Source organism: Thunnus maccoyii, chromosome 3, assembly GCF_910596095.1.
Source record: "Thunnus maccoyii chromosome 3, fThuMac1.1, whole genome shotgun sequence".
Classification (NCBI taxonomy): Eukaryota; Metazoa; Chordata; class Actinopteri; order Scombriformes; family Scombridae; genus Thunnus; species Thunnus maccoyii.
Window position 1 is genome coordinate 14475581 of NC_056535.1, and position 27885 is coordinate 14503465.

General features: G+C 36.6%; 3 protein-coding genes across 5 annotated transcripts; 1 reads left to right on the plus strand and 2 right to left on the minus strand.

Moving 5' to 3' along the window:
* Window positions 1–931: 931 nt before the first annotated feature.
* Window positions 932–15248, minus strand: arfgap1 (ADP-ribosylation factor GTPase activating protein 1). Of its 3 annotated transcripts, XM_042406668.1 has the most exons (14): window positions 14998–15248; window positions 14158–14188; window positions 11332–11400; window positions 10530–10639; window positions 10023–10194; window positions 9575–9675; window positions 9394–9480; window positions 9179–9293; window positions 9028–9084; window positions 8894–8926; window positions 7171–7227; window positions 5688–5747; window positions 5093–5148; window positions 932–4973 (listed from the first exon to the last, which is right to left on the minus strand). In XM_042406668.1, exons 3-14 carry the CDS (start codon window positions 11389–11391, stop codon window positions 4634–4636), a joined length of 1248 nt encoding a protein of 415 aa, XP_042262602.1. In that variant the 5' UTR covers window positions 11392–11400; window positions 14158–14188; window positions 14998–15248; the 3' UTR covers window positions 932–4633. The 3 variants fall into 3 exon arrangements, with proteins under 3 accessions (XP_042262602.1, XP_042262601.1, XP_042262603.1); XM_042406667.1 differs by lacking the exon at window positions 14158–14188 and having other exon boundaries at window positions 14998–15246; XM_042406669.1 differs by lacking the exons at window positions 7171–7227; window positions 14158–14188 and having other exon boundaries at window positions 14998–15246.
* A 1692-nt stretch (window positions 15249–16940) lies between these two features.
* Window positions 16941–19048, plus strand: LOC121894439 (ammonium transporter Rh type B-like). Its single transcript, XM_042407036.1, has one exon. It carries the CDS (start codon window positions 17340–17342, stop codon window positions 18783–18785), a length of 1446 nt encoding a protein of 481 aa, XP_042262970.1. The 5' UTR covers window positions 16941–17339; the 3' UTR covers window positions 18786–19048.
* A 3056-nt stretch (window positions 19049–22104) lies between these two features.
* Window positions 22105–27527, minus strand: LOC121894274 (signaling threshold-regulating transmembrane adapter 1-like). The gene is made up of 6 exons (XM_042406770.1): window positions 27363–27527; window positions 23750–23866; window positions 23628–23658; window positions 23450–23508; window positions 23280–23362; window positions 22105–22714 (listed from the first exon to the last, which is right to left on the minus strand). Exons 1-6 carry the CDS (start codon window positions 27394–27396, stop codon window positions 22475–22477), a joined length of 564 nt encoding a protein of 187 aa, XP_042262704.1. The 5' UTR covers window positions 27397–27527; the 3' UTR covers window positions 22105–22474.
* Window positions 27528–27885: the final 358 nt, after the last annotated feature.

Genomic DNA, 27885 nt, shown 5'->3' on the forward strand with positions numbered 1-27885 from the left:
TATGTTATTTACCATCTGTGATTCATTTTCTTAATTATTTTTTTCCTCTCCAAAATGAGTTTGTATCTTGCAAGACCAAACCAACAAAATCTAAAATTGATATATCATAAAATGCCTAATCTGAAACATATGGTCCATATGTTTTTCAGATCTGGACATATCATTCTCTTTGGTCATTTTATGAGACATGATTTCAAAGCTTTAGGCTAAAAGAGAAAGTCACAAACTCCATCTGCAAACATTACGGCATCTGCTTAATTCTAATATATGCAGAGATGCACCGATATGGAATTTCAGAGGACAATAAAGGCAAACTTCTTTAGGTCCAATTTTTAGACTGATCATTTGTTAATCATTGTTACTAACATTCATCAAATATTTATAATTTTCTCTCTTCGAGTGTTAACAGGTAGCAATGCAATTAATAAAAATTGGACTATAAAACACCCTTGTACTGTAGCCTCATGCACCCAGTTGTAAAAGGATCTTTCTTACATGATACAAGATTCAGGAGTCACACGATTCTAGCAGTGACTGTATTTATAATGCATTTATCTGCCTGTGATATGATTATACTGGTGGTGTTTATTCACACTATCTTTCCACACTATTAGATGTAATTATTGGCTGACTGTCCATAATTGGAACATTAACAATCATTTTCTCATTTATTGGAGAGTAAAATATCAGCCACAAAAATATTGTGCATCTCAAGATCTCACTTAATAAGTTTATGTGAAATTTCACCCTACAACCTTCATCATTTAACAGTTTGCTGATGGGTTTGTATTTCTGGCTAATTAGCAACATTTTAAAATAAAACCTTGCCAGATTAAAACTATCTTGACATAAGCATCACGTTTCAATCCACATTTTCAACATTGGCTCCAGGTTCTGCACCACACAAACAATAATTAAAATACTTTTAACATTCACGGCACAATACATTTTTATTTAACACAGAAACCATGTGTACAGGAAAAATATCCACAGCCGAAACTGTGTCGGTAACACTGGCGCACCTCATGGGATGGCTGCTGGTGAAACTTGGAAGGGGCAAGCGTACGACTGCACTGAAAATCACTGAGGAAACGACTTCGGAAAGTTCAAAACAGCTGAATGTATTTAGCTCCACGTTACATCTCATGCATGACATCAAAAATAGTATTTCTGACACAATAGTCATTTCAACAAACATTGACATACCCGATCTCAAATGCTCAACAGGCACAGACACTGAGCTAAACTGCTGCTCTGGAAAGTTTAGAATTAGATTTAGACTATGTGGCAAAATAAATCATATCCGGTTTTATTAAAAAAAAAAAAAAAATCATCACCTTATGTCAAGACCTATTGGATACAGTTCATTCAATAACACATTCAGAGATTTATCCACAAATCAAGTGTATTAGTAATCCAAACAAGACATTCACCAAAAAGGAAAACTATTGTATTTCAAAGCTATGAGCTCTTTTACAGATTTCAGACAAGTGACTGTTCAAATATTTCCCTTTTTAAACTGCGAGATATCACAGCAGTCTTCAATTCATTTCCTGGCATTTGACATGTTTTATGTCATGCCATCATAAATGAAAAAAAAAAAAAATTATAAAGCTTCAGAGTGACAATATATCATTTGACATTATCTTAGATGATCATTTACCGACATGTACACCTCACTGCATCAGACACACGCAAGCAAACTGACATCAGAATCAACAGAAAGCAAACACAGCTGTTTAAGGCTTTGAACACATGAACGTACATGAACACATGACTGCAGAGGTTCAGCAACACAAATGTTCCAGGAGTGATCTTTTTGTTTTTTTGTTTTTTTTTTTGTTTACATCATTGAATTCTCACTAAAAAAAAAAAAGACTGAATATTGTAGACCCATCCTTTGTTGCTTTGCTTAAACACAATTCTTTCAACAAGGATAAAATGGATCACAGTTAATGAAGCCTAATAAGATCTACATCAAAACAATGCTGAAATATTAAGAAAAGAAAACATGTTCACTACTGGTTATTTGGCAGTAAACTGAACACTTTTTAGAGGTAGGAAATGGGCATGGAATAAAGTTCCCAGGATCTTTTATCCTGTAATAGTTAAAATCTGTAATAGTAAAATTACATTTTTATCAACTATGAGACCCAATGGGGACCACCTACTTAAGTACAACAAAATGTTAATACACCCTAATAACAGACAACAGTCCAGCAACTATATTGCACTAGTGGACTGTTCTGTATGCAGTTAATAATTGACTACTGATCAATGATCACAGACGCCAAGCCTCAAAGAATCAGATGAGTGTTAAGATGTCTTCTCATATTGGTGATTTACTGCATCTTGAAATGTAAAAATTTAACTTCAGACAAATTAAACCTCTGCTGGAATTGGTTCACGTATACTTAACTTGAGTTTGAGTGGTTTGAATCATTATGAAAACTGAGCATCTCTAGGTAATTACATGTACAAACAAATGGAACTTTACGTTTGTTTACAGTATGATTAAGTCACAACGCTTTATGTCACAGGCAATTAAAGGCCACATCAGAAAATTAGATCTTGCAACTATTTCCCTAGTTCTACACGTGGATGGCTCATTTAAAATGTAAGATTATCAGACCATCAGGCTTATAAAATGCTCAATTTTACCCTAATTACATTCCATCTTGTTCCAAAAAAATGAGCTTTCCATGATACTATCACGTCTAAAGTGAGCAATGTGCAGTAAATGCAGATGCCATTGAATCTGACTGAGGGATGCACAAGGTTGATTAAATTAATTCACAAGTATTTGAGAGCTATGCCCATCTACGAATTCAGCATATAATGAGATTACTCCACAATTCAGATGTTAATACTCCAGTGTCAAGATACATGGGACACCAGATCTTCACAATTCATATTGACTGAGGTGCAATGACAGTTGACACAGATGAGGAGAACAGGTCACACAGTGTTGCTTCATGCAAGATGAAATTTACAATGACCCACGATGGGTTACAGGCTCACAGGTTTGGCAGTTACAACACCATGCATTAAACAATCCAGTCTACAGTCCCCCATCTGTGTCCAGTTCTCAAAACCTCCGCACTCACATACAGTACATGCAGTATATTATCCTGCAATGAGTGACTTTATCATCAAACTGTATAATTCATATTTAGACACCATTTATTTAAAAATGCGTGTCTTGAAAAAAAAGAAGAAAAAAAAAAAGAAAATCTGTTCAAAATCACTGTTTCTGAACATCAGCTGGATTTAAAAGAGAATGCAAGTTTTTAGGAGCCTGACACAACCTGAGCCTGGTTTAAAATCAGTTTATACGGGCAAATACAGCATATCCTGCCTGCCTGCACTTAACATTAATTCAAAAAGCACCAGCCAGCTTCAAGTTCAGAAAAAGAAATGACAAATACATAGTATAATATCACAAGAAAACACCCCTACTCAGTAGATCACAATCTAATGGTGGGTATTAATTCAATGCTTCGCAATTGATTCCTGGCATATTATAGTTTGACATTTTTCAATCCAAATGGATTATTTCAGCTGTATACTGCAGAGAAGTAAAAGAAAAACAAAAAAAAAAAAAACAGAACAATGTAATATAATGTAATGCTACTTTACTGCAAAATGTTGCAGGAAAGTAGCATTACATGTGGAGTTGCATAACAAACAAGTATAAATATGATGTTCTGGATGTGATTAAAAGAATATTTTAATTGTAACTTGACTTTTGAATGAGAGTTAGAGATAGGTCTTTAGCCATTGTTAACAAAAGCTGGTGAAGATGGTAAAAAGTGGAAGTAAATTCACAATATTGTATCAGTCAAAATGAGTTTCAACAGTTCATCCATGTTAAATCCATTTTGACAAACATATAAGTTGTAAGTCAGTTTGCGTGATTGACACCGATGGTAGCCAATTTGTTATAATGGTTATTTGCTTATTTAATTTTATGACACTTTGGGACCACAGTATGTAACGACTTTATTCTCATCAAAAATGAAATTCAAAATCTGTTTTACAAAACAAAAGGGGGCAGAATAAGTCGATATTATTGGCCACACAGAAAAGGATGTGATTAGTGTTTAGTCACTCATACTGTATTTACAATGATTTGTATTTACAATGTCTGATTTTCTAGCTCATGCATCATTTTTTAATGTAGCGAATTGAGTACCAGTATCATTAAAACCATTATACAGAATGAACACTGGCACCATTAAGAGTATTATACTTTGGGAGCTTGGGCATTAATGTATGACCATATCTACACTGATTTATCTTAATTTCCTGTGGTGAAGATAATTTACAATAATATACATGACCGCAAGTCAATATAGTTCCAAGTTTTTTTAAGAATATTAATTTCATCATGAGCTCAACTTAACCCAGAGCTTCATTCATTGTTTCTTGGGTGTTTGATAAATATATTTTGAATGCATTGACAGGAAGTAAGTTGGATGCAGCTCATTCCCTGAAAGTGCAAGTGAGATGAACAGAGAGAGAGAGAGAGAGAGAGAGAGAGAGAGAGAGAGAGAGAGAGAGAGAGAGAGAGAGAGAGAGAAAAGGCCAGAGCGGGGAAAAAAAGTTGAGGAGCTGTATGGTTATGAGATCACTACCAGTCTGCATTATCCCAGGTTTCTTCTGCAGGTTTTGTGGGACTCTTCTTTGCCTTACCATCCGTGTTGTCCCAGTGGTTGTCCCAGGCCTCCCAGCTCTCCTCTGTGCTGTGTTTGTTGTTGGACGCCGCCTCAGAGCCCCAATTGTCCCAACTGTCAGAGCTCTTCTTTGCAGAATTATCTGGGATGGTCCAGCTGTCACTGCTGGGAGATTTCTTGGCCTTCAAGGAGCTGTTGCTACCAAAGGTTTCCCAGAAGTCCTTTGACACAGGCTGGCTAGAACTGCCCTGATATCCTTCAGTAGCATCCATGTTCTGATAGCTCTCTCCAGCAGACCTGAACACAGTCGACATGAGGAAATGCTTGAATATTTCACGTTTTATAGGATTAAATCACAGCAAACAAATTTTTTTGGTATGTGGGGTTTTTAAACTGTATGAAGTTGTTATTATTACCCATCTTCTGGTTTACCCATGAAGAGAGTTGTCAATTTTGCACCAGCTCCCTGAACCTAAGGAAAGAGAAAAGAATACTTAAGTTGACATAATGTTTATACAGTTGTAATGTAATGTATCAAATATTTATCACTTCAATAATAAATAAATGACTAATGCATGAAGTCTTTAACATAATCAGGAAACTAAATGATAATTGATGAAACTTAAATACCACAACTATTCAATATTAGCTACAAGACAAAGACGATTCTACTGTAATTTCCATCTTAGCAACAGAAACAGAGGCAGTAATAATAAAACTGCAATACTTATTTTTTAATATTTACGTCTACATAGTACTCACCACCAGAATAAAATGGCAGCAAGAAAAATGAGAGATTAAAAATTAATTAGTATTCAAACATTTAACATCAGAACAAAACCAGTCTCCTTTGAGGGTGACAACATCGGGGGACCGCACAGTTTGTGCACATTTAGACAAAGAAACCCAGGTGTAAACAGTAAGCTGGTGAATCGGAGTGGTTTTTGTTGTTCCTTGCTCAGGAGACTGGTTTTGGATCTGTACAGCGTGGCAGAAGTCTGCCCATCCTACCTTGTTTGCCAGCCCAGTGATGCCTACTGTCATTTCATCTAGCAATTTGCCATCTTTCACCTGGATGAGCCAAATTGTTATAATTTAATTATTATCAAACACAATAAAAAAATAGCCATCTTTAAGAAAATACGTTTGTCAAACAGAACATGTAGCGAGCAACAATCATCTTGTTTGTGAGATAAGTGATTACGCATGTGTTGCCGAGGGCAGTGATAGAGAGAAGAACGACTTTTTGTTAGACTAACAGAAGGTTGTTCTTCTCAAGAGAAACTCCAGAATAATGCAGCTACAACCATTTTGTAAGAAAGAGCTACAAAAGCACAAACTATAGATACCTTTACCAATGCCAACTGTACATTAGAAGACAAAAGCCAGATTAAATAGTTAATAGCAGTCTCTCTCAGTCCCTGGTTTTTTACCCAACCCAGTGTAAAGGGTAAACCACTTCAAATGTTGAGATAGAAGATATTTCCTACTAAATAAAAAATGAACTGACTCATTTTATCTTCTTGTATTTTGATCATTTTTTGTTTGTTGTTTTTTTCATCTCATTAAAAAGACACATCCAGGAGCTGCTCACTTGACAGTACGAGTTAAGGCAGTTATGTGGAAGCATTTACGGATGTGGAAAACACTCACCATTACTTCAAGGACGGTGACAAATTATTCAGTTCATACATGTTGCCAAAAACAGAAAGCTCATTTTGATGCAAAGGCTCAAACACACTGCCTCTGCAAAGCCAGCGAGCAATTAATTGTCAACTGAAAAACTCCCGAGTTGTGTCGTTTCATGTTTGCAGAACTCCACAAGAAAATCTCTCCCGATGTTAGAAGCCTGAGGACAAAGACTGGCTCATTTTCTTTTGCCAAGAGGCTTGGCTAAGATTTCTTGCCAGATGAATGGGAAGATAAATTTGGTTCAGATCTTTGTATTAAAAATAGATTTCTTCTATTTGTGAAGGTGAGTGTGGACTGTGGAGTCTGGAAGCTGCATTGAAAATTCAAATGTTTACAGGATTACAGGATTTACTAACCCATACATTAAATCACCCCTGTGTTGCTTCTACAACACATAACAACAGGAAGAGACTGACAGGAACTTCAGAGTGAAAACTGAATGCCTTGAAAGGAAGCCTGACTTGTGAGCAGAGTCTGTGGTTCCTAGAAATATTAAAATGTACTTTTAAGGCTTGCCCAGTGACTGTGCTGAGAGTTCACACTGACTCACACCCTTTCTGGTATAAACAGTATGCTGCTGCCACATGGTTGAGTCACAGACTGGGAGGTTTCATTTTTTATTTTTTATTTTTTTTTTACATTCTTGAAAGCAGGGCTTTTGTCGTTTAGTGTAAGCTGGCATAAAGCAGATAAACTGGCACAGACAAGCGTGTAGAAAATAGCACATTCACATCTGAAGCTGTTCTTTGTCTAAAGCACTGCATCCCACCACCAAATCAACAACTTCAAACATCAATGTTACCTTTTCTTGGGTAGGTTTGATAACATTCTCATTTAATGTCTGTCCTAACTCTGTGGCCTGGTTGAAAGTCAGAGGGGAGAGTTCACTTGAATGAAACACAGTTTAACATTCACAGTTAGTGCAAAACACCGAACTGCTTGTTCTGCAGATGCATGAAGTGACTGATCAATCCATTCACTGTGACACTGAACAGGCACTAGAGGGTGTAATGGTTCAAAAAACTTGCAGATCAATGTATACGTCACTGCATACACATTTAAGTCTTTGGTGTGCTTCTTTAATTCCAAATCTTAAAAACAAAACTCGCCTCCTTCTGCAAAGTGACATGTTGCATAAAAGACATGTTGCTTTATTGCAGTGCTACTCATAGGCAAGTCAATCTGGACCCAGCCCATACCTTACATTATGAAGTGTAAGGTTTTCTATTTAAAAATAAATTTTCTATTGATCAATAAATTGTTAGTGAAGTTGAATATACAGTGTAGCTAGAGATCATTCACAGCGATCCTGTCTACAGATGAATGTGGTTTTAATGTATCCTATTTCCTTATTGTGGACATCGTTGTCATGGTGACGTAAACTGCTGGAGAGAGTGTTGTGTGTTCGTTGTTGCTGCCAAGTTGACGCATTAACGTTACACTGGGGAATTTGCTATCAGCTCCTAAATCGCAGATACAGAATATGTCTCATTTCTCTAGTGCACAGTTTCTACAACTAGTATGAATGTAGCTCTGTGGGCCGCTTGAGCCGCCCATTAAACAAAAACAAGAGTAAGAGAGATGTGTCATCAGCCCACTTTGATTATGCACCACCTCCCAGACCTCTGACTTTGAAACCTTGAATAAAAATCAGATGCATATCTTTGAGTAATAAATTTGGGAACCCCTGCCTTATGGAGACAATAACAAAACAAAAAACACACAAACATTGCTAAATTTAGCTATATTGAGTTCAAATAAGTACCAAATGTTTGGAAGGGTGCCGATATGTTATTTTTCTTTTGCATACCATTACACCCCTACAGCACTGTTAGCAGTCAACACAAAAACTGTCATGCATGAATGGATAACCCATTATCAATGGATGAGTAAACAGTTCATGAAATAACATTTCTATATTAGGGGAAGGAATTACAGCTAATTCCCGTCCTCTACTATAGTCCACATGATGACAGTTTAGATTCATCAACTGTCTTTCACAGGTTATCCATAAACTCAAAGTGTACAAGGCCTCGTGTTATCCAAGCAGAAGCGCGTGATGATGAAGATGACATCCACCATTTTGCAAAATGTTTGTTTCATGGTTTAAAAAAAAAAAAATACTGGCAAGCAGACACAAATGATATGCGTCTTAGAAAAAAAGAAAAAACAATGATGCGGAAAAATCGCCATGCACCTATTATCTGCTTTACCGGTTCTGGGGGCGCCTTATAGCCCCTTAACTACATCCAGAGTGAGCAAAGAGATATTAAAGTAGTAACACAGTTATTACAGCTTGAAACTTTACATTATATGTTAAGAGTTACCAGGCAAAATGTCGACGATTTATCAAGCAAAATGGCATCAAGTTTGTGAAAACTCTGCAAATACCCTCAAGTAAAATGACATTAATTAATATCATAGATAGAAGAGGACAGAGAAAAGTCAAATATGATCCTGACAGAAAAAAAAAAAACATTATTAGCAGTACCAGTAACCAGTAACCCACAACGATATAGTCTTACCTTTAAGGTTGCTTGGTTTGCCAGTTTAGATGTCTGTATGAGGTGGAAAAAGAGAGAAAAGGGGTCTAAGATATTCTTACACAAATTAAATGCAGTAAAATGCAATGCAGCATTTATTGCACTGGTACACTTACATTATCTTTAGCAATAGAAGCAAACTTGCTAGCTCCAACTGTGAAACTGCTCCAACCCTGAAAAAAAACAAAACAAAACAACAATCATCACATGGAAATGTACTCCAATGAAGGAAAACACAACTCAGAGTGAAGATATATTGTGACCTACTGAATAAATTGAAGTCATGGCATTGTTCAGGAAATCATCCTCTTTCTTCTCCGGGGTCACTGTGTTGCCGAAGCCAACGTACCGATTCTCTTGATTCCCGCTGTAACCTCCTCCGCTGAAGAAGTGTAAAAAGAAGAATTTTACAAAACTTCATTTAAAGAAAACAGAAAAATCCAAGAAATAAAGACAGCAGGTGCAGTGTGTGAGGCTCTAACCTCTGATAAGAGTTCACATCATCGCTCAACCAGTCTTCAAAAGCTTTGTCTCCGGATTGTGCCGAGGTTTGTCCAGGTCCCCCAGAGCTATACAACAGAAACATGAATTCACTGCTTTAATGGCTGTTCTGTCTCTGGTTGTCCAAATGGTGCTTGTGTATGAACTTTTCTTCACTCTTACCGATGAGAGGATGAAAGGCTGGTCTTAGGTTGAGGAGATGTCCAGTTTTTGGCAGAAGATGTCTCAATGGACCACTCCTTACCCTCTGCTAAAGTTGCAACCTGTCATATACAGTATCAGAAGAGGTTGAATCATTATACAACTAGCTTAAACATTCACATAATTCCAGTAAATACACTTATTTACTGAGTGCTTTAAAAATCAAGTTGCCTCTTTGGTTCATTTCATAGTCAAACAAAACAACATTCCAGTGGTGGAAATCTTGGATCAGAATCACAATAATCTAATCAATTTTTATCTAGTGCAAGGTATAACTAAAGAAAATCTAAGAAATCTATTCATAAGGTTTTATGAAAACCAGTTAGACTAGTTAGTTGGGAAATAATATAGTTTTGGTCTGCACTCTGCATGGACATTGAGCATCTTTCAATAAATCTGTACAGCTCACCTTGTCCCTAAAGAGCGCAGCAGCTTTGCTGTTGTATTTCTCCTGTAAAGTCCAGTTGAGATCATAATCATCTTGGAGTTCAAGAAACAAGCGGAATTTTCCATTTCCTCCTGCTTTCATCTTCTCAAGCTCAATATCTTTCCACTTGTCCATGGTGACTGAGCGCACAAAGCTGCAAAGAGAAAATATTAATCACTGAATTAATCACTGCTGTGCTTTAATATTTCAGTAACAATGACCGACAGAAACACACTGATTTCTGGGGGGATTTTTAATGATTTGGAAGGTGAGCTGATCAAAAAACTCAGCGTACTCCTTAATAAAATTTGATTTCATAGCTAATTGTCACACTAAACATAAAACAATAAAAACATGTAAACATCAGAAAACATGCAATCATCAGCCATCCTGCAAAATCTGTCATTTGAGCCAGATGTGAAATTAACCGATGCCAAATATGAACATCAACAAAGTCATCAACGTCATAATAGACTTCAGCATTCATACCTGAGATGGACTCCCAGTCCCCTGTGCTTGCCAGAGCACTCAAGACAAATCCAGATCCCATAGGTCACACTAACCCACTGAGGGTTGAAAGCCCCGCACTCAAAGCAAAGCTGAGAAAAAAAGAACAAGATGCATTGGACCAATAATAAATTTATGTATCTTCAGTAAACAATTACCAAGATGGATTTTAGAACTTTTGTACAATGAAGGTAATTTGTAGCTTGACCCTGCACTTCTAAGGAAGATATTTTAAGATCAAAACATTTTCCTTGAAGAGAAAATGGTACAAAACATCCATTAAAACCTCAACAGTGTACATAGACATTTAGCCTATACTGGATAAGTTTAGCAGCAAAAAGGACAAGCAAAGATTTCAAAATTACATTTTTTCATCTGAACTTATCAAAAGACAAAAGCCAGGTCTCTTTAAATGTTAACATTTACTTCAGTAGATTTTAAGCAGGTATCACTTTTTAAAGATACGTCATTGGAATAATACAGAACAATGTATTTATCTATATAATGCATCTGTTAGAAGACATTAAATCTGTCCTACTGCTGTTGTCAAAGATAAAAACCATGTTGCATAAATGTCCACAGACTGTGACATCACCACTCAAAATTACAAACATTTATTTGAACAAGTACAAGCATTAACATTTTTTGTAGGACTATAAGAAGGTGACGAACTGAAGTCAAACATCTGCTACCTGCTGTGTGATTTATAAGGTTCCAAAGACCTGAAACTATTTTGACTATCGAAAGCACATGACCACATAAATAAGCCGCTATGAGGACTTACATTATTCTCGTCTTGGGTTCTCACTTCCTTCAAAACCCTTCTGGTCCTTGGACTCGCCATGTTGACCCACTAAAGAGAATTATATTGAAGAAAATTATAATCGATCATATTCGACTTATCAAAACAAATGATCAAAATATGCATTCAAATGTGTTCAAAACAACTAATCATACTCCTGGGAATTAATCACTTCATGTTACCAAGTTACATCTGAAAGGAACCGTTGAATAAAACTGATACCAGAGCCCTGTTTAACACACTGACATCACATATTCCTACTGGACTGTCTCTTCAAGAGAAAATCCACCCTAAAATACAAGAGGCATGTTGTTGTTTTTTTATATTAGCCTATATACTAGGGTTCAGTTGTCCTTTGTGAATTTAAAACTGTCTCTCAAAACCTGAACTGCTAAACAGACTGTAGTCATGATGTCATCAACAAACAAAACTTGGACCCGCTCCATAGACCGGAGATGTGTTTGAGGGTCGTGATGAATTGTGTCTCGCCTGGAAAGTGGTTGACAGCAGCAGTCTGCAGTCAGGGAAAGTGACAAAGAGCCTCAGCAGCAGCAGAATGACACAGACTGCAAGTTACTGCTGACAAAACAAATAAGATTCTCGCTATAAAATGATGTATTCAACTTTTTAAGGTCACAAATAATAGTTGTTTACTGATGTGGATGTTATGAAGGGTAAGCCATTTGAGAATCCTATATATCATTATATATTGTGATCAAGGCAACTGACAATTATTTACATCATTGATTAATGTTTGGATTATTTTTCATTAATTGATTATTTGTTTGGTCTATAAAGTGTAAGAATATATTGAAAGAAATAATGAGGTGATGTCTTTAAACTGCTTGTTTTGTTTGATCAACAGTACAAAACCCCATAGATATTATTTACAATAATATAAAACAAGAAAGAAAAGCAGCAAATCCTCCGACGTAAGAAGTTGGAACCAGTGAATGCTTAGTATTTTTGCTTGTTAAATGGTTTAAATGATTAATCATTAAAACTGTTGTTGACTAATTTTCATGAGTGTTCATTCTTTAATTTAGGTTTTTTTATATTTTCCATGGAAATTTCAGGTCACAAAGTCATGACTTTGTCCACCTGAAACATATCCCCATCTTCAAATAAAGACATTTCTGCAGCCATCTCAATCTCATGAGGTCACTATTGCCCATGAAACTGCATACATTGTGGAGTGATGATAACCAGTGATCATTTTATTGGGATATGGCTACACATTCACAGCTGTAATCACTTCCTTTGTTTTCATTTGAGACATAAACCTTTTTCACAGCAAATATTTTGACTTGTCAAAGTAGGAAAAGCTCAGGTGTTACTAATAACATTATTGGCTCTGTGTCCCAATAAGCCATGTGACAGTGAACCAGCATGCACAATAACAGCACCCTTAAACAGCAGCTAAGCACTGAAATGCAATTCAGCCATCATTCATTTTACTATTTATACCTGTGCCTTTCCTTCTGTGACATGTCAAAATGCCTTCAGTGAAAAAGGCCCGTTCTATCTAACTAGTTTCAGATAAAATATCACAAACAAACACAAACATCCCAACAGCGTCAATGGATCAACACCACTGAAGTGTCACCTAAGGACATAAAGGACCAAATCCAACAATGAATTGATCCTGCTAACAAGTATTTCCTGTGTAGCCAAAGCTTGATATAGCTGTGTGCCATAGACTTTGATTTCTGTCCAAAAAATATTAAAAACACATCAGTGAGCCGCACCGCTGCACTGGGATGACATGTTTCTTCAATACAATTTACATGGACACTGTTATTTTGAGTCATAAACAAAATCCTACCATCGTAAACACTCACAAGAACACCAAATGTGTATTAATGCATGGCAGAAAATAGTTTTTTAATCCTGTTTGAACAAAATTTGCTAAAAACAACAGTTGCCAACAGTTTAGGAAATAGCTTTTATCAAATATGAAAATATACTGTATATATGTACAGTTTTCAAAGATTGACATTATTAGCAGGAACAAATGGGCTTGGAGCTTAGTGCCTCAGACAGGGAAAGTATCAAGAGATAGAGAAAAGGACTGTTTGGGTATTTTTTTATGGGATTTGTGGACAATACAAAAATACAGCATGATAATAAAGTTCATATAGCACTTATCAAAATCAGCTGTTACAAAGGCAATAAAATAGTTCAGGTGAAAACTGTGAAAAAATGACAAAATATGATCATCCTTATTCTTCTGTCAGGTATATTTTAAATTAATTTATTGATTAATTTGTCTATTAAATGTGAGAAAATAGTGAAAAATATCCATTATAATTCCCCAGAGCCCAAGATCACATCTTCAAATTACTGGTGTGACTAATAGTCCAAAACCCAAATATAGGCTATTAAATTTACAGTAATACAATGGAGAGAGGAAGAGAAAAGCTGCCAATAGTCACGTTCAAGAAGCTGGAACCAGCAAATGTTTGTCCTTTTAGCTTGATAAATGCCTTAAAGATTAATCGACAATCAAAATTGCTGGCAATAATTGTTTGTTGTCCAACTAATGAGTTCAGCAATACTTTAAATATACTGAATCTACTCTCCAAAATCACTTGAATGGTACAATATACAGTTCCTCTTCTGTTTTAGCGTGGATTTTCACGTTGACAGGTGAGATGTTTTCATAGAGACACCCTTCACAAGTCAACACAGTGAAGCAGACATGAGGGTAAATATTAGCAAAAAAAAGTGTCAGTCAGTTGGTAAGTTTTCATTCCTCAAACCAGCATTAGCCTTCTGGAGCAACCAGATTAAAAAAATGTTTCTCACCTCAACAGACCTTTGGCAATTTGGGGGATTCCTACGGAAGATATATTGATTTTAATGGATATTCTTTACAAATACTAGCTTCATGAGGCTGTGATCAGATTTTGCTGTAATATAGAGATGCACCGATACTGATACCGATATCGGCTATCGATCCAATACTCAAATAGCTGGATCAGGTATCAATGACAATGGGCCGGTCAGCATCGGATACAATTATTTTCATAAATAACAATTCAGTTCATTTGTATCAGTGTGTTTATTTGTTACATTTTGTTTTACAAAGTTAGGAAAGCAATGTTTAAGTCAAGCCTGATTTTGCCTTAAACATACGAAAATGATCCCAGTCTCTTCCACACAGTGAGGCATACAGCTTATTAATTAAACACTGGTATCAGATAGGTACTCGGTATCGGTCGATACCCAAAGTCCAGATATCGGTATCAGTATCGGGACTGGAAAAAGTCGGATCGGTGCATCCCTACTGTATCATTTTTATAATATCAAGATTCTCCTCAAGCGAGGCCATAATCATTAGGTAGTCGACATATGGTTTGTTTTTAAGGTCTTCATGACTTCCGTCTATTAGAGAGATTAAAATCTCAGTCATGTTAAGTTACGACCAGGTTTCCACACACAGCTGCATTCAGATGTCATACAGATGTTTACGTGTATATTTAACAATACACATGTAAAGCACTATGACGAATTTGCGGTGTTTTGCTTCTGTTTATTATTCAGAGGTGGTTTCCTTGATGGACAAACGTTAGAAAGTGATTTATCTTGGTGACTGATGATGCTAACATTAGCTGTGGACTGAGCCGGCGTTAATTGATCCGTTACCTGTTTGATTGATGAACAACGAAGACGCTGTTTCCAGAGGGTCTGCTGGCTCCGCTGATAGACTCTACTGAGGTTTTCCTTCAGTCGCAGAGGCACAGAAAAATGTTATATTATTGTCACAGGCTGTGTGAGGCCGAGAGAAGTGTATCGTGAAGACGGATTGTTGGTGTTAAACACCGGTAGCCATGTTCCTGTTTGCCTACGTTGGCAGTGCAATGCATCATGGTAGTAGGTTCTCCTTTTTCTTCTTCGTTTGGGTTTTTTCTCGCTCTGTTTCTGTCTCTGCTGCCTCCACTGACTCGGAGTGTGAACAAGGCCATTCATATCCATAAAAAGGCATGACCACCTCGTAAAGACCCGTTTCAGATACCGTTAATCTTGTAATTATTTTGGGCAAATATCATATACATACTTGTAAGTGGAATGGCAGTACTCCCTCTTTCACTGTGTTCATGCATAACTTTGCCGACTACTTTAAGTCACTGAAAAATATGGAAAAAATTAACAAACGGCTAAGAAACTGTATACATCTATATTCCGGTCCTTGCTTCTTAAAATGTCTCTTCCTTGCTATCTTGTGCTCTTAAAAGTTTACCAGTTTTTTTTGCTTTTTTCTTACTTTGTTTTAATATGGTTTGTTTGTGAAGAAATATTTCTCTTGATTTTCGGTACAATGGTACCTCTTTGTGTGTTATGATTACTCAAATGTTTTGTAACACCGCTTCAACCATCGTTGATTTAATTCCATCCTTCATTTTGTATAGCTATTCCCAGTCTTGTTCTGTACATTTTCCTTTAGCTCAATAAAAAATAAAAAATAAAAATAAAAAAACCTTTTCAAGACCCCCTACAGACATGCTTTGAAGGTGCAGTGTGTAGAATTTAGTGGCATCTAGTGGAACAGACTTGGCAGAAATGGAATATAATAGTCATAAGTATGTTTTTATTAGTATATAATCCCATGAAAAAAAGTGTTTTTGTTAGCTCAGAATGAGCCCTTTATATCTACATAAGGAGCAGGTCCTCTTCCATAGAGGCCACCATCTTGCACTGCTTTGTTTCCACAATAGCCCAGAACAGACAAACCAAACACTGGCTCTAGAGGGGGCCTTTCTGTGAGCCAAGAAAGCAATTTAAAAATCAATGACATTATCACAATGTAAAGTCTATGGGCCAGCTGGAGAAACACTACTACGCATATTCAGTGGGCTGAACAACGCAGAAGCGAACTCGGAAACTAGAAACATTTTTTGACATATGCACCAACCGAGCAATTCTTATTGGACTGAATAGCGCCATTTTCAGTCCAGTATGCAGTTCTTATAATACATCCATTGAGGAGTAGTATTCATTTGGTTGCAATCTGCAACCTCACCACTAGATGCCACTAAATCCTATACACTGGTCCTTTAAGGTGTATATAAAATACTCTACTTTGAATAATAATTTGTGTTTAATATGGTTTACCACAAAAGAAGTCCCATGATCTTGTTAAAATCCGTAAAATGGCATCTATATATAAGCAATTCCCTGATTGCTCATATGTAATTATAATGAGGCCAATTTGACAGACAAGGGTCTCTCAAAACACGTAAAAGATAAGATGTGACACAAATGTATAGAACAAACAAAACAGGACAGGTCTAGACAAAGTTGAAAGTTTTGACATTCTCAGTCAATTAATCAATCACACACTTTCCACACTAGAATGACTGGTGGACAGGCATCACATTTAGCCCTTGTATATTGAAACTGGTATTGGTAAAAGTATTGTCTATGTTTCTGTCATCAGACTGTCATTGGGAACATATCAGAACAATAAAAAATCAAGAATCTTTAAAATTTATTATTATTATTATTGTTAATTTAAATTTTAAGTGCCTTTCACGTAACCAAAGGACACTTTACATACAGAAAACAAGCAAAAACTCTGTTAATAAAAAGCTTGACTAAAAAGATGAATGCCTAGAATTGAGCAATACAACAACCAGCAATAATAGCTCTCATAGCTGTTGCAATTTAAGTTTTATATACCAAACATCTAACATGAGAAAAGTCAAGTTAAATGTAAATATTAACTCACGCCATTGCTGTACAGTATCTTTATGATTTTTAAAGATTTAACTGTAGACAGGACTGTAATGAGAGACAGGAGAGAAAGTCATTTTGACTAAAGTGCAGTCCTCACTCAAGGTGATGCACTGTTAGATAACTATATGCCTGTGTGGGGGTGTGCTCTTTACCCAATACTATCACCGGTTCTTATCTGATAAAACAGAGGTATAAAAGGGGTGTTTGTGCGCAGGGGGAGCCATTCACTTGCCTGTGAGTTGTTTATCATCATGAATCCGTCTACAAGTTTGAAGGTGCGTCTGCCAGTGCTAGTGTTAGTGCTGCAGGTCGTCATTCTAGTTCTTTATTCTATGTTTGTCACTTATGATGACAACGCCAACGCTAAACTGCAAAACAATGAGACCAACCCGATGGAGAACTCACTGTATCGCGACTACCCCTACTTTGCCGACGTTCAGGTGATGATCTTCGTTGGCTTCGGCTGCCTGCTGGCCTTCTTCCGATTCTACGGCTTCAGCGGGATGGTCTTCAACTTTCTCACAGCTACATTTGCGATCCAGTGGGCGATCCTAGTCCAAGGTTACTTCCAGTTTTACTATGATGGTAAAATTCACCTGGGAGTGATCAACCTGCTGAATGCAGAGTTCGCCTGTGCCGTGGTGCTCATCTCCTTTGGAGCCGTGATTGGGAAGACCAGTCCTGTGCAGCTCCTAGTGATGGCTTTGCTGGAGATCCCTGTCTTTTCTGTGACAGAGTGGGCTGTGTTGAAATACATTAAGATAAATGATGCAGGTGGTACCATTCTTATTCACCTGTTTGCCTGCTACTTTGGTTTAGGGGTGACATTTGTTCTGTACCGGCCGAGCCTGAATCAGGGACATGCGAAAGAGATCACTAGTTATCATTCTGACATCCTGTGTGTGTTGGGAACCCTGTTCCTATGGGTGTTCTGGCCTTCATTCAACTCTGCTCTTACGTTTAAGGGTGACGATCAACACAGAGCAATCCTCCACACTTTTATAGGTCTGAGCTCATCCACTATCACTGCTTTTGCCCTCTCAGCAGTGTTCAATAAGAGAGGCAAGCTCACAATGGCTGATATTCAGAATGTGACTTTGGCGGGTGGTGTGACCGTCGGGGCTTCAGTGGACATGATGATTTCCCCTGCAGCTGCATACGGTCTGGGCATCATGGGCTGTACTGCCTGTTTCTTTGGCTATAGGTACCTGACCCCCTTTTTAGCACGACGCTTGAGGATCCAAGACCAGTGTGGCATTCACAATCTCCATGGACTCACTGGCCTCATATCATCAACAGCAGGAATCTGTGCTATCCTCCTAGCCACCGAGGAAACCTATGGGCCCAGCATGTACCAGATCTTTGCCCATCGTGCTCCACCTGAGGGAGATCCAAAGCTCCTGGAGCTGCAGCAGCTGATTCCCGGGTTGAAGCCGGGCTTGGGTCGTACCGCGCAGGAGCAAGCTCTCTACCAGCTGGCAGCTATCTTCTGCACCATCGGAGTGTCTGCTGTTGGTGGGGTTCTCACTGGTTTGGTCATGAAGCTGCCCTTCATGGCATCCCCATATGACGAGGACTGCTTTGATGATGAACTTTTCTTCGACATGCCCTCTGACTTTGACAGTGTAGAAGTGCTCAAGAACCCCATAAGCTGTGATGAAAAAGGACAAATCACCTCTATGAACAGCAAGGTCTGAGCCGCCACACCAAGGCAGGCATTTTAAGCATTTCACTGACAATCAATGTTGATGTAAATGTATGTCATCACCTGAGAATTATTGTCATCACAACTATTTCAAAATGTAGATATTTTTCACCTTGGTGTCCAGCAGAGGTGAGATTGATTACTATACCTGTTGAAGGGATAAAATATATTTGGAATCTAAGATGAAGGGTTCTTAAAAATTAATATAAGCTGTTAATACTATTTATATGAATTTTACAGTTGTTGTTTTGTATGTAAAATGGCAAAAGAGAATTAAATGTGTAAAATATGACACATGATGTATTATATTGTATTTTATGAATTCCATTTGAAATAAACTGATTTCATGAAGATCCTGATGTATCTATTTTACTGCTGCTGATAATGTGTTATAGCACATTTTCCAGGTAACATATTCAGCTCATGCTCTCACTGGTTGATTTAATAGCATCATTACCTTCATTTCATTTTTCCATTTTATCATACATTTATAATTAATGATTACTCAGTGCTTACTGCATGAGAGTAATCCTCAGTGAAATGGTCATCATGTGCTTTGAGAAGGTATTTAGTGTGCAACTATGTATATTCTCCATTTGCATCATCTCCTGTTTGTTCCTGTGTATAATTAATTACTGGGCAGGAGTGACTCCATTAACCTGCAAACTCACAATCAAAACATCAAACACCACATTTTTAATGAAATGACATTTTATTTTTCAACACTTTCAATTGTAAAATCTGAAATTACAGTCTGTAGACTCATGTGTAAATTCAAATAAGTAGCCTTTAAAGGCACACTGTGTTTTATTGTGCAGGCTACTCAACCGATTTTACACATAAACATCACTTTGCTCATCATTAGATGTTTCACTCTATTTTTATGTGGAGGTTGTGGACCTTACCTGATGGCGGCCAATGTTAAACATGTCAAATACATAAATTGAGATTTTTTTATAAATAAGGCAACATCTGATCAATTAACACGTAAACCACACTCACAATCTGACCGAGTATTTGATAGTATTTGATAGTTTTCAATACCTGGTGCTACAGACACAGTTTTATTGTATTCCATAAATAGCCCCAATAATACAGAATGTCCTGCTCATGCTAGCCAAAGAATGTAAAACATCAAACTTTGCAATATTGTTATCTCAGTTACCAATAAACCCCAGTTTAATTACAGAGCAAACTCTTCTGCACTCGATTCCATGATTAGAAAGTTTATTGATTTACACTTTAAGGGTATTTTATATTGCAAGCAAAATTATTATCATTTTTCATCTATGTTATTTACTACACTTAATCAATTAATTAGTTTGACAAATTTCTTGTCTATGTCTCACATTCTTAATACAAGCTTTCTATTTTTCTAAAATAAGGAATGTGTTTGAGTCAATAAAATACTTATTATGTGCTGTACAATGCTGATAAATAACAGATAACAGGTGTTGGTTTGGTCAGCCAGGAGAGTGATTGGTATTAGTTACAAAGGTTCCTCTATCAATGCAGTGTCTGTTATTATCTAATAGGGATAAGTGTCTTATGTAATCATGGACAGTAGGAAAGTTTCCATGTTAATTGGAAAGCAGCCTTCAAAGTTTATAACTTGCAGAGTGCTGATACATAAGTTTAGGTTCCTCCTCTGAAAACGTTTACAAATGACAAAGAATGATTTGAGGTGCTAAATAAGCACAAGCATCACATTTTCAAGTGCATATGGCACATATATTACATTTTTTCTTCTTTAGTTTCATCATCCTTATCAAGAACAAAACCCCACTGTGACCACTTGATATTTGACCTCTAATAAAAAGCTACAGTGGACTGTATGATCAGTGAAAGTACGATGGCCGATCATGACCTCTGCTGCACAAAGATTTCAGTTCATATTCAGATTCTCAGTGTTGGTTTCTTGCCTCTGTTTATCTGAATTGCCCAGCCTTTTCTTTTTAACATTCAATAACTATATTTAAAATAAAAGTAATGGTGATACATATCACTAAAAAGACATGTATGTACAGTAATCAATGTGTTTTTCAGCTTTGTGACATTTTGACATGATACACAAATTTCAGCAGTGGAAGTGTCATCATTAATCAAAATTGTATGATTCTTCTTTGTCAGAGGTCAATTAGTACTCCTTGGCTTTTCAAACTCTAGAGATTCAAGGAGGATTATTGATTACAAATCACTGATGGTGACAGCATCAGATTTTGCATTAATTTCCATACTACTTACAATATTAAAAATAATGATTACAAAAACAAGTGGACAACAGAATGCCCTTGTCTTCCCAGGTGTATTACCTTGTTCTGTTCAAGGACACTTACAACTGTCCTGCAATTAGCCATTAATGATTATAAAAGCATAGTATTTTTCATGCTGATTATTGCTTCCTTAACTGTTATTACTGCCATCATAAATAAGGCTGCACGATAGAAAATACAAAGTACAGACTAGTATGACCTTTCTTCAAAAAAGCCTAATTGAATGTCTGTATAACAATACAGTAGATGTTATGGCTTGAAGCAATGAGTGAGGTGTAGTGAACGTGTAAAACAGACATTTAACATATTTTGCTCTATGTATATAGGACATATACTGTATATACTATAAATGATAAATATATGATAAAGACTAACTTAAAACAGAATGTGTTTTTTACATTCAGTTTAATTCTGAGTTGCCTTTTTGTCTGATCTGATCAAGTGAATCATTGATTTGACAGGTTTAATAAGTGACATTAAGTGGCATTAATTTAATCTTGGGGAGATATACTGGCCATTACAACACCAATGACTTAATCAGTGGGAAATTAGAAATCAGCTAAATTTGACTGGTCAGATACTTATCTATGGATGCTTGAAATGTATTTTAAAGTCCCCCTCCACTCAAAAAGGTGCTTTGCTTATTGTTACCTCACTTGTATGTTTGACTGTCATTGTGCAGAGTTTGACTCTAGAGACATGTTTTCACATTTATCTGCTGAAGGGGAAAAGCTTATCTGTGGTCTTAACTGAACATACAGTACGACCATGATTAGTGACAACTAGTTCGGAGCCAATCATGGTCCAGTATGCAACTTACAGAAATGTGATGTGGAAACGTGACGCCTCCAGTGAACAAACACTGAGAATTAACTTTACAGTGAAGTAGAAGACATCTTGTGTCCAGCAGTTAAACTTTTGACATGAAAAAAAAACAATATTTGCAAATTCCTAAATTCTGGATTTTAAAAATGTTTAACTTGGTACTTGAACTTTTTAGTGAAAAAATTATGTCAGACACAAATTTTTATTGAAAGCAGAGTATTTTAATGTCTTAAAACAAGTTATAATCTTTCATATCATATGCATGTTTAGTATAGTACAAACAATGGGAATTTTTGATAAAATGCTTTGCTCTTACAGAGATATTAGCTGTGTTTGTTTTCATTTAAGTTAAACAAAAAGCAAGATATGTCAGAATAATGCATTGAATCTTCACAAAAATGTACATTCTTTAGTAATACGTGTACCACTCAGTTAGTTTGCATGAGAAGTATGACTTACAGCACATCACTACACTAAAGGGTGGTTATTTTTGATATAATGACAAACAGTGCCATCCTGTGGCAGCCAGTCAAGTTGCAAAAAGGCAATTTTTGGCAGCTCAGCATCAGCAACAGTGCCGTCCTCAGAGATGGTTGGCGTAATCCTCTCTGCTGTCTGCATTGTTGATGGTTTTGGTGCGCTGATTTTGCACAGAAGCATACAGATCAGACATGGTGGAGACGGTGTCTGCATTGCCTTCATCTTCCTTATCTGGCTCCTCTAAATGAACCACATCTGAGTACTGGATCTGTGGAGAGCTGCAGCCAGACTGCAGCCGGGGAGGCTTCAGGGTGAGGTTGGCATAGCAGTCCTGAGTTTTGGACTGGAAGGAGAAACAAAAAATTAAAATGTAATGTCTTTACACAGGGGCAGGTTTATGGTGACAATATCAGCAAAGTTGTCATTTACTCAAGTACTGTACTTGAGTAAATGTTCACAGTTACTTTCCACCACTGATACAATCCAATACAACCATGTCCTGTCCTGACCTTATGAAGGCGAACCAAAAGTTTGTATAAACACATCCTAATGAGACTCTTTCAGTCTGATGGCAGTTAGAGTGAAAGGAATAAGATAAAAATCATTATAAATAACTTTATGCATTCATGAAATTTTTTTAATACCGTAGAGACCAATAGTTTCATTTTTCTGATTACACATTTATGTTTTCTCATACACTGTTGAGCTCAGCCTTTCCTACAATCCTTGTTTTTTGTTTTCATGTTGCTGCTTCTGTTTCTTTTTTATTTTACTACCACTTTGCTTTATCCTTTATGGCAACATTTTCTGTGAAGGTTAGTGATGCATGTGAATCAATAGCAGATGCACAGCATGATGTGAACCTACGGTAAAGACCTCTGTCTTAGTACAGGGGTGTAAAACATTACCTGTGAGTCAGAATTGACTCTCTGCTCATAAGTCATGGATGACGAGGTGAGTGACGAATGTGGATGCTCAACTTCTGTAAAGCCTGTGGACATAAACATCAAACTGTAAACAGACACAAATGTATAAAGGCAAAGTGAGAGAGAGATACACACACATACAGTTCACCTACTTGTTTGCATGTAGCTTACGTTTCCATAAATAGGATTTTCTTCCATCTGCCGTGTGCTCCTTAAATTGGACATACAGAGAGGGAAAAACACTTTTTAGTTTTCAGTTTGGCATGCATGGAGTACTAAAATTCTGCTATTTAAGAGGACATTTAAGAGAATCAGTGAATATATACATACCTTTGTCTGATCCTTGGTCGACATGTCCTTCCTGTTACAGTACACAGAAGAACATGTTTGCCCTCAGATACAGAAAAATAACTTGTTTTCACTGAATTTGTAAAAGAAAATAATTTGATTACCTGAGCAACATTTTGAGACACAGAAAAAAATATTCCAAGACAGTGAGAGGACCAGTATTGCACTGATGACCCCAAATAGTATCTGTAGTCGAAATGACATACACAAAAAGCCCCAGCCTAGAAAGAAAGAAAGAAAGAAAGAAAGAAAGAAAGAAAGAAAGAAAGAAAGAAAGACAGAAAGAAAGAGAGAATAATTATAATATCCCCACCAGACATGTTTTAACACATATAAAACATAAATAATTATTTGTGTCTAATAATCACCTGGTTAGAAATTCTTAAAATTACATCTACTCCTTTAGTCATTGAAAAATCAAGAATCTGTGAATATGTAAAGTTTAACTCTTCCTACATCACTGTAGTCACCATTCTTAGTCTATGTGTGCTGTAGGTTTGTACTAGACCACGATTGGCTCCAAAACTTATCCATCCATCGATTATCTATCCTGTGCATGATTGTTTTCCTACTCACATAAGTGGGAACCAGGTAACATCCTGAACACACACACAAAGCAAATTGAATAGTAGGGAAAAAAATCAAAGTACCCAGCAACCATCACAGACATGGGGACAACGTGCAAACTTCCTGCAGGAACACCCCACTCACTGGCTTTTGCACACCTTAAATGTTTGAAATATACATTTCATATATGCAGAGGCAATTAAAAGTCCATAATAATAATTCATTAAGGACATTATACAGCAAGGACAAAACAACAGGAAAATACATTAATGTAGGAAGAAGGAGATTCATTTGTGTCCACTGTCACCGTCAGTATGCTGTCAGGAATACATACATCACTGGAAAATGTCATTCAATTTTTCTACAACTGCTGCGATTTACTGATGCAATCCTTGACCTCATGATCAGGGCAGGTAAGTTGTGCACTTAACTGGAGAGAGCTGTAGGAAAATTTTTCTTTAGTAATGATTTCAGTGTTTCAAATCTGGGATACAGGTCAGCCGACAATGTTGTTTATTGTTCACAAATTGCTTTGATTGGTTTTGTCTACTGCAATGGTAGCTGCCGCTTGATTCATCACTGAAAGTCAGACAGGGATGGAGGGATCTGGGGTTGTTAAAAGGATAGTTCAACATGGTGAGAAATATGCGATTCACTTTCTTGTCGAGAGTTTAGATGAGAAGCGTGATAACACACTTATGTATGTATATAAATATAAGCTGTATAATATTAGTGTTATAATCAGTGCCAAAATAAACACTTAAGTACTGAACATTTCTCTTTGACATTTTAGGGTTTGGGTTAGATGAATGAATGATGAATTTATGTAGCGAAATAAGTTTCCAAATTGCATGACTGACAGGTATGTAAACTTGTAGTCAGTGGACAGTTTAAATCTCTGCTGAAAAAAACCTGTAAAAAAACACAGGTCATAAAATAAATCATGAGCGTACAGCTGTGGTGCTCTTAAGCAAGAGATTTGATCTCCACTTTCTTTGGTAAATCTGCTCAGTAATCAGCAAGAAAATATGCGGTTTTACTGAGATGCTTGCAAGCATGAAATGCAAACTGTGCGATTGCACTGTACACATACATTTTGTTGCAAAAGTACATGCTCAGCAAAACATGTTGAATGTGTTTCCTACCTCAAACAACATTTGCAAATGCACGTCAATCCAATTTACTGCGGAAGATTACTCTAACGTTTCACTGAACCTGGATCATGCTTGAATTAAGTCAGATGTGCAAATCAATACACAATTTCTTTGGCCACGCCACTACATCAAATTTCAGACAAATTATGTTTGAAAATCTAGGAAATTTGATGAATTGTGGTGTTTGTTGTGTGGCCACCCAGTGCTTGTTTTAATAATGGACCCATCAGTACGTCTGGTTTTGTTGAAGTGCTTAAACAGCAGCTCAGAAAGAGGAAACGCACTTAAAATACAAACAGAGCACGTTATCACTGAATATTATCTGATGCACAGGGCCTCTGTGATGAATATAAATAACATAATATGAATATTATTTTTCATATTGTGTTGATGTGTGAAACACTGCGTGCATGTTACCTCTGGGCAAAGAAATCATCAACCTAATTAACCCACCAAGTAATACTCAAACATGCCTTTAAGTGGTTTACACTGACTCCTTTCATTTAGTTGCATTTTCATCAGAGAGTTTCTGAAGGTTATTATTAATTACATCACATTGTTACCGTTATAGCATCAGTTTAGTGGTGCTGGGTAATTTTCAAGATGTCCATGTGTTTGAATTAGAGTAGGGATTTCTAGCACAACTTCACCTACTTCCAAGGTGCATGGAGAAGGAAAGAAGTCTGAAGGGGTCAAGACCCCTGCAACACTTGTATAAAGAACATTTCACTTCAAATGTTTTTCTTTGTGGTGTGTTGTGTACTGACCCTGAAGGGGGCAACAAACACGTTGGTCTCATAATAAAGTTGTTCTTTATATTACAAGTGTTGCTTGATTCTTGACCCCCCTAACAGAACATCAACAGCTTCTACAGAGAAGTTAATTTAGATTTAGTTGGACCATAAAAAAAAAAGAATTAATAAAAGTGCAAAGTGTGCAAATTTCAAACTCAATTATTCAAAGCTTGTACAATGGATTAGTTAGACATGAACCCTTCTTTACTGTAGAATTACACCACTCACTTGGTTACTGTTGGTTTCCGATTTGTCATCACAAAGGAGCCAAATGCCCTGTTGTGACTCTGAGTTGTCAGAGTTGGAAAAGTAAATGGGCAACTGACTGGTAACCAAAGAAAAAAGTGATAGAAGCTATTGTAAATTCTCTTCTATGCAATGAATTTATGTATTTACCTTTTAAAACTGTGTTCTCAAATTTTTCCATTTACATATCTGACACCCCAGTGATAGACCGATCTCCTGGTAGAACATAAGACTCGTCTCTTCAGAAAGAATCCAGACTTCTGCTCAATCTCAACATAGAATGTTCCCTAACTTACTTGTAGTGACCACATATCTACTGTATGTTGTATTCTGTAAGATAAGAGATCAAATAATCCTTTATTAATCCCATAGTGGGGAAATTTGCAGCATTACAGCAGCAAAGGGGATGACGCAATAGCAAGAAGCATAAGTAAAAAAGCAAAACAGACTCAACAGTTGAAATCACTTGATTGCACATAGGAAATATTGATATTGCACACTTTAGTATACACTGATATTGTACATGAGTGAATTTGTCTTTTTTGTCTTGTTTTGGTGCGTGTGGTCTACTGGGAGCAGCGATGATTGCAAAGTCTGCCAGCAGCAGGAAGGAAGGACCTGCGGTATTTCTCCTTCACACACCACCTAACAAATAACAACTTTTTTCTTCAGTCTAAAGGGTATTATTGATTCCCCTGTATTATTTCATGTAAATCAGGTGTAGAGAACGAGTTCCAAGCTGTTCCACTTGCACCTCTTGCACTTAATATTAAATGTGATTACTGCTAAATGCCTGTGTTGACCTGATGGTGTTGGTCTTAACTGTGAATACTGAACATCTTTGTCACTGACATTTGAGCAGAAAATCTCATAAATGCCTTTTCAATCTCAAATCACATCAAAAATCATCATTTACAGCTCCCATTTACATGACATTTTCTTATTTCAAGACTTACCATTTGTCAATGTCCAATTGCAACAGCCTTCCATGACAATGGAGGTTTGACCGAGGACACTTCTCTCTATCTGTTTCTGTCTCTTTTACTATATCTGCGATAAACACGACGACAGCATCTGTTGTCTTGTTTAGTGTGCAGCTATTCAGGAGGAGCAACTGTTCCTTCAAGGCAGTGTTAGATGTCACAGGATGTGTGCTTTTGCAGAAAACCACAAACTTTTTGACTGAGAATCATGTTAAGGTAACACAAATGAGACTGAACCTCTTCTGACAATATTAAGGAACATGGGCACTGAAAAAAGTTTTAATTAAGATAAAACAAATAGTTGTTTCTTAAATTATCAATAAAATCTATGTGGTTATCTATAAGAGTAGTAGTCACACTTGACTGTTATTAGTATCTACTTAATTTGTCATATTTTTTCTTTTTTTTTCTAAGAAAAACAAAATCAACACTTTTGTGCAAATGGTAAACAGGTACATTCATATGTCAATAAAAATGAAGCATGAACTCATTAGCC